Source organism: Motacilla alba, chromosome 2 (assembly GCF_015832195.1).
Source record: "Motacilla alba alba isolate MOTALB_02 chromosome 2, Motacilla_alba_V1.0_pri, whole genome shotgun sequence".
NCBI lineage: Eukaryota > Metazoa > Chordata > Aves > Passeriformes > Motacillidae > Motacilla > Motacilla alba.
Genome location: NC_052017.1, coordinates 113,578,094 through 113,589,274, shown reverse-complemented (window position 1 = coordinate 113,589,274; position 11,181 = coordinate 113,578,094). Strand labels below are relative to the sequence as shown.

Genomic DNA, 11,181 nt, shown 5'->3' with positions numbered 1-11,181 from the left:
GGCAAATGAGACCTGGAGAGGTATAAATTGAGGTGTCTTCTTCCTCCAGGGAACATAATTACACATTATTGTCCTAATGAAATTTCAACTGACATACTGTGTTCTGTTCCCATCACTCATGCACAGAAATTATGAACTCCAACCAAAGCAAATGCAGAGCAGAACATTCACATGACATCTTAGGACAGACTGATAAAGAGCACAGCTTGTTCACTTCAGCAAAATGAGGACTATAGAGAATAATCCCACTCCAGAAACACACTGGAATGAGGGAAAATGCTCTTTTAACTGAAGAACCATGCTGGAAGAAAAACAAGTTAATATAGACCAGCTAGAAATAGTTTGGGGCTGGAAGTAGAAGTTGGCATCTGACAGTCAAAGAAATGCAGCTGAGCATGGCTGGGGCAGAGCACTCTGCAAACAAGAGGTGTCAGGGATCCATGTCATTGCTTTATGCCTGTTCCCCAAGATGTCAGTCGGAGCACAACAGTGAGCAGCCCTCGCTGCTGTGCTTGAGAACCTCGTAGAAATGCTTGGATGTTTGCTTCTCTCTAGTTCGTTCCTATTTGTGTTTTCCTGAGCACCAAAATTGCGACAACAATGCAAATCTACCCATACTTGTGAATTCCAATTGTTTCAAATTAAAACCCTTGTCTTCTTCCTTGGTCTAATAAAATCTGCTTCCCCCAAATTGTTTTACACCTGAGGCTCAGGGAGAGAGGCAGAAGACATGCAGCAAAACTCTCAGCACCAGCAGCTTGGGGGTTTGGCGTAGTAGTAAAGACAGAGGAAACAAAGAAGGAAAAGAGAATTAAAAACAAACCAACCAACCAAACAAACAAACAAAAAAAACAACCAAAAAAAAACCCACCAACAAAAAACAACCCCATACCAAAAATTCCCAAACCCAGTCCCACTCTCCGCTTTGTGCAAGGCTCTTTCGGGAGCCTGCCTCCGCTGCCCCGGGGAGTGGGGTTACCTCGGAGGGGCTGCCGCCAGCCTCGGGGCGCCTTTCCCCGTCCCTCACGCCCACCGCCGCATGACTCACGTGCTGTCTCACTCCCCGCCCGCCCCCGGTGAAAACTTTCCCCGGTAACTTTCCTTGGGCCGGTTCCCCTTTCCCCACTTCCTTTCTCCCCCCTTCCCGCTGGCAGGGGCACACACACCCCCTCATCCCAAGCCCCGCTGGAGTCACGGACGGCGGGGCGGTGGTGCCGGGGGGGATGTCGTAGTCGCCGCGTCAGCGGGAGCCCGACGGCGATTGGGGGATGCCTCCTTCTCCCCGCGGTCACGAATTATAAAGTGCCGCCGCCGCCGCCCGCACACGCTCCGCAGCGGCGCGCCCGGCCCCGGCAGCGGGCTCGGCTCGGCGCCCCCCGAGCCGCCCTCGCTGGAGCTGCCAGCAGGCCCGGCTGTGCCTGCCTCCCCCGGGGCTTCTCCGGAGGCTGCCCGGTCTCGCTATAAATATTAGTGGCTCCGACGCCGAGGCTTCAGCAAGGCGCAGCTTTTTTATCGGCAACTCCCGGGAGCCCCGAGGGCAGCGTGTGTGTGAGTGGGAGCTGCTCTGCCCGCGGTCGGGACGAGGGAGGGCCGGGGCGGCTCTGCCGGGGCTGCTGCCGGTGTCGGGGAGGCTGCTCGGGGCGTCCCGGTGGGAAACCCATCCCGGGAGGGGCCGGGACCCGTCCGTGCCGCTCCGCGGTGCGTCCCTTCTCCCCCTGTGGTGCCGGCTTTTGCAGGCAGGGAGGGATTAAGTGTCTGGGGACGAATACTTTCACCAAACGGGATCTTCTGGGCGCTTCATGCTCCGGGTCCTCTCCCGTTCCGAACGCAGGTCAGTTGCCCTGCAGCTGCCAAGCGCCTGCTTAGTTAAAGCTCCCGCTTACCTCGCAAGAGCAATCACCCCGGCTCTAAAAAGCGTGAGTTTAGCGGAGTTGGTTTGAACCCTTTCACGCCGCCTTTTCCTTCTCCGAGGCTGGGGGGAGGCCGTGCCGGGGGGTAGGGGTGGCAGCGGGAGGAGGCGGCTGCCGGCTGACCTTTCCTTCTCGCAGCCCCATGGCGTTGCTCCTGAGACTCGGCTGCTCGCTGCTGGCCCTCAGCACCTGCCTGCTCCCGAGGGCGCGGGCCGACTGCGGCCGCGACTGCGCCGCCTGCGCCTACCACCTGGGACCCCGCGCCGGCATCCACCCCCTGGTAAGCGGCACCGGGGCCGGGAACGCCTCAGCGCCCCGGAACCCCCGCGGCCGGGCCGCTTCCCCGCTAACTTTGAAGGGAGGAAAGGGGGAGCGGGGAAAAACAGCGAAATAAGAAAAATAAATAGTGGAGGAAGTGAGCGGGGTCGCTTGGAAGACCCTTTTATCTGAAGAGGGGAGAGAGGGAGAAGCGGGTTTAGGGGCGCTGGGCAGAGGGCGAGGAGAGAGCGGAGAGCGATGATACAAACCCGGAGAGCGCCCCGAGGTGCACCCCCAGCCCGCCCGCCCGTCCCTCCGTCCCTCCCTCCCGCTGCTCGACGGCGAGCGGCGGCCGACGAGGACGGGCACAAACAGCATCGCCGAGCAGCCCCGCGGGGAGCCGAGGAAAGGCCGAATGAAAACGTAAGGAGGAAGGGAAATCCGTCCGGAGAGGGCATCTCTGCAAGGGAAGGGGTCGCTGCCGGGCATTCCAGCACCGACAGGACGGGGGAAGCCGAGCAGAACGGGAGGGAGGGTCCCGACCCGGTCCCCACCCTTATCCGCTGGCTCCATGGTAAGATGAGCTCTCTCCGGACAGGACGGCTGTCGAGCTGAAAAAATCTGCCTGAAATCTCACTAAAAACATGGGTTTAAAGGCTATTTAGGTAGCAGTACCTCCTCTGTTTCTCCTCTCTGCATGGTGCTGCACAGCGTTAGGAATATGCCTGTGGAAGACATTGGCTTCTTAGACAAATCATGCTAAGTCCGGAATGAGGGGAACTGGGGGGGGGGAAGAAAATTTTTTGGTGTTGAAATAATTTAAAAGAACAGTCGCAGAGGCAATTCAACTTGAAATTTGAAGATTGGGGGTCAGTGAAAGTCTGGGGTCCCTCAGCCCTTCCTGAAGAAGGTGGGAAATCTGTCTGCCAAGTACTTTTGCTAGTGGCATGGGTTGTTCTGACCTCAAATACACACACATTGAGGCATCATGCTCTCAGCATATCTAAATGATCTTAAAAATCTGTTCCTCTCATGTCACTGGGATCATGCAAAAGGAAGGACTTGGCTCTCTAGCCTTACACAGAATTAGGAACCACTGAGTACTTCTACTTACTCCAAAAGCTCAAGAGCTCCTAACCATAGCAGGCTCAGAAGGGTAATATTATTTGGACAGCTGGCCAAACAGTTCCCTCTACTTCCCCTCCCCGCCCCCCGCTTACATTAGCTTTAAATCAAACTTTAGCTTTGATGTCAACTAAGGTAAAAAAAGTGGTAGTTTGCCCTTATGGAGGGAGGGCTTTTCAGAATATATGTTCTGCATGTCTATTTTGACAGTCTGTCTTGCACACCAGCAATCATTACAGAAAGAATCAAAGTCCTATTTTGTAAGGATGTTTATTAACTAAATAGGTAAAGAAGCAGTTTAGTATTCTTTGTGTTTGTCAAACCTGTATGAACAATTCTTGGAAACTATTGTTTCTAGATATGAGTATCTAGTAACATAATAACTGAATTTATTACATTGTATTTGTAAGAAGACTTTTCACACTGTACCTGGTCACTCACACTTATGGAGTATGTTCATCTGACAATAGGAGGTAATTAAAACGAACTGAGAAAAGGAGAGACCCATTCTTGCTTTGATTTAGAGCAATTCCAAAGTCAGACTGAAGCTGAAATCTTACTCTCTTTACAGCATGACTATAAAATACAGTAATAAGCATGTAGTGCTAGTTAAATTATTTTGTTGAAAAATATATAAACCTCTTTAATTTTCTTGTGATCATACCAAAAAAATCATATATAAATTTCTCAGAGTAAAGTTAGGCTGAAGAGACAGATTGTGCAGTAAACAATAAGCTTTCAGAGAGAGCTGTGCTGGAGTTTAATTTCACATTTTAAAGTATGTTAGGATCCTTAGAACACATAATCTATAATCAGAATGAGTGTTTCTCTTATTGAAAATATTGATGATTTTTCTTTACCTATTGTGGTATGAAAACCACGGGCAAGAAGAAAAAAGACGGGAATCACCTTATTTTACAACTGAATGGTACGGCTGCACAAGAAATAAACTCCCCTGACACGAGAGAGATAATAGTAGCTAATATCCATGCTATTATCATCACAACACAGGTTTTGAGATATGCATAAGGTACTGAAAGCTTTTGTCGTGTTGTAGCCTGAAAAATTTTCAATAAAGTCAGAAACAACACAGCTTAGGATTTTTTTCCCTTCTCTTTGATGGCCACTGCTTTCCAGCTAGCAAAAATGGAACTTTGATCCTGCCCTAAGAGAGCCTGTATTTCTACATTTCTATTGGTACATGCTGGAATGATCTGTTCCTCAAAGAGAAACAAATGGCAACACACAGCCTTTAAAGCTATGCAGTGTATTGAAGATACTGAACAGTGCAGTACAGCTGGCTTCTTTGCAATGATCATGCTGTGCAGCTTTTCTAAAGTTTCTGAATCATACTTTTAATTATGAAGATTGAGTACGTTTCTACACCTGCATTATGAAGCAAACCACAATTGGTGTTTAGCTTCCCAGTAGTAAATTTTTAAAAATTAATCATAACTCACACGAGTGTAAGGGAGATACAGGAAATGTATTTCTTGGTTCCTTTGAAACAGAAGCATAGTGGCAACCTTGACATAGAGGACCCACAATTCATATTATTGGGTAGTCTGTCTCTTATAGTGGAGACTACCTTGTCCTTCAGAGAGGGATATGAAGAATTTCAAAACAGACAGGTACCAAACCAGCTGTTCCCAAAGAGCATTTCTTCCAAGCCACTCACAAAGAGAGGCTCACTCATGCTCTTTTATAAACAAGTACATCTAAGATAAGGTTGTAGCAAGGTGATGGTTGCTATCAAATAATTTTCAGCAAACCACATCCATTTTTCAGGCATGTACACTGGAATGTGAAGGAAAACTGCCTTCTGCCAAAGCCTGGGAGACCTGCAAGGAGCTCTTGCAACTGGCAAAGTTGGATCTTTCTGAGGATGGCAACATTGCTCCAGGAGACAAGAAAGATCTGGACGAGAGCCATTTGCTTGCGAAGAAGTACGGAGGCTTCATGAAAAGATATGGGGGTTTCATGAAGAAAATGGATGAGCTCTATCGGGCAGAACCAGAGGATGAAGCTAATGGAGGAGAAATCCTGGCTAAGAGGTATGGAGGGTTTATGAAGAAAGACTCGGATGATGATGCCCTTGCCAACTCCTCTGATCTGCTGAAGGAGCTTCTAGGAACAGGGGATAACCCTGAAGCGGCGCACTATCGAGAGATAAATGAAAATGACGGCGATGTCAGCAAAAGATATGGAGGCTTCATGAGAAGCATAAAGCGCAGCCCTGAATTGGAAGATGAGGCCAAAGAGCTGCAAAAGAGATACGGTGGCTTCATGAGAAGAGTGGGCAGGCCAGAGTGGTGGCTGGATTACCAGAAACGATATGGTGGGTTCCTTAAGCGCTTTGCCGACTCCATTCTCCCTTCAGAAGAAGATGGGGAAACTTATTCCAAAGAAGTCCCAGAGATGGAAAAGAGATATGGTGGTTTTATGAGATTTTAATACCTTTCCCTTTATCCCTTTTGTCCTAAATGAGAAAGACTGCCTTATTTGTCATAACTTATTGTAACGTGTTGCTTGTACTGTACAGTTTTTTACTGTCCTTGGTTAATGATGCAAACTGCAATTTGTTGTTTCAAGTTCTGTGTTCTTTCAAGTCAAATAACTAATTTCTGGTTTAGTCAAGTTTCAGTCTGTATTGTAATTTCCACGCTAGAACTATTTTGATTACTGTATTCGTTTTCTTTAAAGAGGAACTACATCTACAGTAGAGTTGCTTCACTGTACATACAATAAATTCTTCATCCTAACTGCAAAAATTCTGAAGTGCTATTTTTCTCTCTGTCCTTTAATCAAGTATCTCAAATATCTCTTCTTTAAGCCACCAGAGCAATGCCAACCTTTTTTTTTCCATAATTACAGAATGTGTAGTGCACACACAACAGTTGAAACATACTTTTGTGTTTTGTTTTCTGTTAAAAGCAAAAAGTACAAGAGCAGCATAATAAATAATTTTTATCAGTTAACAGAATAAATATTTAAAGCCTAAATTTATAATTCATAGTGTTCAAAAATTGACATTTAAAAAAGAAAAATCACTTTTTAAGCATTAAAATAATTTCTCCCATGTACAATACAGTTATATGTTCGATTAGTTACATCTCTGATATACATCCACTATAGCATTGTATACTTGGCCTTCAAAATAATAAACACTAATTTAAAAAGTGCTAAGATAGTTTGTGCAAAATAAACATGACTTAAAACTGCATAGAAATACCTGATTTTGCAGGGCAGCTGACAAATGTTTTTCCATGGACTAGTTTTATGTTTGGTACCTCAGCCGCTATAAATCACTTTGGCACAACTGAAATATAGGAAAGTGCTGGTCTGACCCCTCTGTGTCAAACAAAGGCAGTATAAGTAAATCTGAGAACAAACAGAAAAGCCAACACTAACACAGTAGATCCTTTGCAATTTACACAAGGGCGCTTACATCAAAGGCCAGATCCCATCCCAGTGTACAACTCCTTCCATAATTCTGACTGTTCCACTCTGTTCCTAGTCTGTGAGCAGTTTTCCCCCATCTACTACTACTAGTTACTGGTCACTTCCCACCTAAACTAACATGATGAAAATTGCCTTGACCATGGTGCTGCCTAAAACCCTCTGTAACTCCACTTTCAATATCTGTATCTCAGTTTTGCACAGTGCTAGCTATTTACAAAAAGGGCAAATTAATGGTCTGACTTTTCTTTAATTTCAAGGCAATGGGAGTGTCTAGGTGCTCATGGCTTGTAAAAATTAAGGTACGTTTCAAAATGCACTTGAAGGCCTCATCACATACAATTAGTTATGATGATTTTAGGCTTGGCCCTTAGAGGATGGTATAGGTGGTCTGAAGTGGTCAAAGTCCTGCTGAAGGCTTGCTGAAGTGTAAGGCATTCCTTTTCCTTCAATAAAAATCAGGGCACTTATTTTTCTCTTCCTGCTGAACAGAACTGATAATAAAAAAATTTTAAATCCAGAAAATACAGGTGCCTGGAGAAGCTCCACAGCCTCTTCAGGATTCAGTTGTGTTCCTTATCACCTTTCTATAGAGTTCTTCAAGATGCCACCAGCCACAGGAAAATTCTTCCCATTATTTTCTCCATTGCACCTGCCCATAGTGTCTGGAAAACAACACATCAGAAAACCATGAGTGGTTTCATCCACAAGAACCTTGGGCTGTGCACACTCAGGCCGTTCTGGAGCACAAACCCACACATGGGATGCAGCCATCAGCAACAGGTTTCCTTTAAACGTACACGCCATGAAGAACTAAAATGACATCCTTCATATTTCACTTCAACATTTAGTCACTTCTTTTCTCTAAAAAGTTACTCACCTGTAATTTAGCCAAACGGCCCTTGCTGGCCTTCAAACTGAAACAAGCGTTGGTGTACCTGTTGATGCAAACAGCTGACCAATTGTTTTTGCCCATCCTTCACAGTTAACAAAAACTCAGTAATTTAAAAAGGAATAAAACTCCCAGTCCTCAAAATATCTAGTATGTATATTGAAGAATGAAGTGCTTTGATCAACTAAACCTTTAAATTTATATCAATATGACACCTTTGCCACAATCTCTGTTGCCTTTTGAGCCCTAAAATCAAGAGTCAGACAAGGTTAGGTAATAAAACGTGGTTATGGTTTTAATGAAGATCTCTCCAGGTGCACAACACACTGAAATGCACATCAAAAATGTGCCAAAGATGCACACATGATATAGGGCACGTAGAGTTTTATAAGTTTAGCAAATTAGCACAATTGACAAGAGTCCCCAGTTACAAACACAGGTGATGAATTCCCCCTCTTGGTTCGACCCCTTGTAAAGCCCACCTTCCTTGGTAATTGTTAATGGGAAAGTGTCTTGGGAAGGTTTCTTGATCTTCATTCCCATAAGAAGTGAGATTAGAACAGGCCCTCAGGATTTTTTATTTTTTTTTGTCTAATAGGAAAAGTTGTTCAGTACTCAGGAAATACAGCACTTTTGTCTAATAGGAAAAGTTGTACTTAGTTAAGTAACTGTACAATAACAGTCTACAGAGCTATGAATACATATGAACAATATATATAAAAGGAATAATCATTTTGGCATCATCTTCCATGGCATACTCCTGCAAAAGCTGGCAGCCCACATCTTGGTCAGGTGTACTCTTCACTGGGTTAAGAACTGTCTGGTTGGCCAGACCCAGAGAGTGGTGATGCTGCATCCAGTTGGCATCCGGTCATTAGTGGCGTGCTCCAGGGATCAGTGCTGAGGCCAGGCCTGTTTAATATCTTCATTGATGATCTGAATAAAGGGGATTGAATCAGCAAATTCATGGACAACACTGAGTTGGGTGTGAGTGTCAATCTGCTGGAGGGTAGGAGAGCTCTGCAGAGAGACCTGGACAGGCTGGATAGACGGGCAGAACCCAACAATATGAGGTTTAACAAGTCCAAATGCTGGGTCCTGCACTTTGGCCACAACAATCCCTGCAGTGCCACAGACTGGGGACAGAGTGGCTGGACAGTGGCCTGGTAGAAAAAGACTTGGAAGCTCTGGTTGTCAGCTTCTGAACATGAGCCAGCAGTGTGCCCACGTGGCCGAGGGTGAATGGTGTCCTGGCCTGTATCAGGAATAGTGTGGCCAGCAGGAGCAGGGCAGTGATTGTCGCTCTGTACTTGGCAATGGTCAGGCCACACCTCGAGTCCTGTGTCTTGTTCTGAACCTCTCAGTTCAGGGAGGATTTTGAGGTGCTGGGGTGTATCCAAAAAAGGGCAACAAAGCTAGTGCAGGGTTCAGAGTACAAGTCTGATGAGCATCTGAGGGAGTTGGGGGTGTTTGGCCTGAAGAAAAGGAATCTCAGTGGAAACTTTATTGCTTTCTAGAACTCCCTAAAAGGAGAGTTGTGGGGTTCAGCCTCTTCTCCAAGGCAGCCAGCAACAGGACACAAGAACATAGTCTTAAGGTACACCAGGGGAGGTTTAGGTTGGATGTTAGGAAGAATTTCTTTACAGAAAGGGCATTTAGACATTAGAATTGTCTACCCAGGAAGGTGGTGGAGTCACCCTCCCTAGAGGTGTTTAAGGAAAGACTGGATGTGGCACTCTGTGCCATGGTCTAGCTGACGTGGTGGTGTTGGGTCACAGGCTGGACTCAATGATCTCAAAGGCCTTGTCCAACCTAATTGATTCTGTGAATTTATATAGAAAAACTAAAGCACTTGGTACAAACATCTTACTGGGATATATGCATGCAACCCAAAACTGGAGTAAGGCCATCCAAAGTGGAGTAAGTCTCTTCCAAGGCTGAACAGGCAGGAGGCAATGTACGTGGAAGGCAGATGTGACTTTGATTCTCAGAATGAAATAGTAAAACTGAATAGTCCCCACTCCTTCCATTATAACTGAAAATATCTCCAGTCACACTTTTTCTTGCTTCAATAATCACAATTTAAAAGATGTGAAATTAGAATAAGATCTAATTTTTTCTGTTGATGCGGAATTTCTTATTTTATGACTTTCGGTTATGCCATCATTCAGGTCCTTTTTAACTCTAAAGTATTCTAACATTTCCAATAATTAACATTTCAAATTAAATCAGCTCAAAATGTGCCAGTGAATCAATCAAGGTTTCCTGAATCACAAATCAAAAATAAAGTTGAAGATAGGATCTACTGAGCTGGGAGATGAAAAAAGGCATCTCTCTCTCATTCTACGTTCTGAAAGGCTCCATTAATTTTCCTCTTACAATACATTCCTAGAACTATCACTTCATCAGAAGATTATTGAAATAGCTGTATTGCTTTATATAAATAAAAGCAGAAAGGAGGAAAGCCTGATGTCTAGAACTAAAATTAATTGCAAGAGTATTTTGAAGAAAGACATGTCATTCTGAGACCAAAAATATGATTCTATATTTCCTTTTTCTGGCTTTTATCATTGTTCCAGAATAGAATCATTGGTCTGAATACTGAGTAAGTATATATATTTAAAAAAAATTAATAAGAACAATGTATGCTGGAAGGGTCCAGACCAGTCAAAGAGATTAATGCCTCTGCATAAGGAACAAAAGCGAAAAAAAAGATAGTCTAATTGAGGTTAGACAAGGATGAGTTGGGCTTTTTAATAGAAACTAATTACAGGAAGGAACAACAACAAAAAAAAAGTATTTCCTGAACTAAATGGAGTTCACATACAGGAGAGAGACAGAAGCTGATGAATACAGTGATTTCTGAATACCAAACTGCTTGCAGCTGAAGCTCTGCCTGAAAACCTGATCTTAAACCTTGGGATAATGAGCAAAGGTCATAAATCTATTTCCATATTTCAGCTGAACTTGGCATATTCTGAAATATGAGCTGAAATATGCACAGCATAGGTTTAAATTTCCTGTTTGATTATTTCTGGTAAATTAAAATATAGTATGATATATAATAAATACAAATAACTACAAGGTTATTATTACAATCATTATTTTGTAATTATTTCTAAATAGTTACAATGATTTACATTATAATTGTTTATAACCATATCATAAATACAAGTAATTATAACATCTAATGCTGTTAGCCATTTCAGATAATGTTTCCCAAGATAGAATCTTTAGAACATAAACATGTTCTAATTTAATATACTGAAATAAGTATTATTATACTGTGTTCAACAGAGACTCTTAATATGCACTGACTCATTTTAATTCTGAAGGGAACTTAATTAAGAACCTAAATTTCCAGTTAATGGTGTATAAGGGTCTCTCTGACATTAATAGTGGTTTTGGAGGCCTACATGTAAGGCAAAATGACAAATACATAGCACAGCTCTGTAATTTATGTATACATCTCAGTGCCTCAGAAAGTTTTCCTTATAGCTTTCTTCCTCAAGCACTACAGTGATCAGCTGGACACAA

General features: G+C 43.9%; 1 protein-coding gene across 2 annotated transcripts; it reads left to right on the top strand.

Annotated features, from left to right (window-relative positions):
* Positions 1-1,301: 1,301 nt before the first annotated feature.
* PENK (proenkephalin) lies at positions 1,302-6,064 on the top strand. 2 transcript variants are annotated; one of them, XM_038129912.1, is made up of 3 exons: positions 1,302-1,544; positions 2,049-2,190; positions 5,082-6,064. In XM_038129912.1, exons 2-3 carry the CDS (start codon positions 2,053-2,055, stop codon positions 5,745-5,747), a joined length of 804 nt encoding a protein of 267 aa, XP_037985840.1. In that variant the 5' UTR covers positions 1,302-1,544; positions 2,049-2,052; the 3' UTR covers positions 5,748-6,064. The 2 variants fall into 2 exon arrangements, with proteins under 2 accessions (XP_037985840.1, XP_037985839.1); XM_038129911.1 differs by having other exon boundaries at positions 1,303-1,548.
* Positions 6,065-11,181: the final 5,117 nt, after the last annotated feature.

Coding starts and splice junctions, on each gene's coding strand:
- PENK (XM_038129912.1), top strand. CDS start 2,053: ATGGCGTTGCTCCTGAGACTCGGCTGCTCGCTGCTGGCCCTCAGCACC. Junction 2,191..5,081: donor GCGCCGGCATCCACCCCCTG/GTAAGCGGCACC, acceptor TCCATTTTTCAG/GCATGTACACTGGAATGTGA.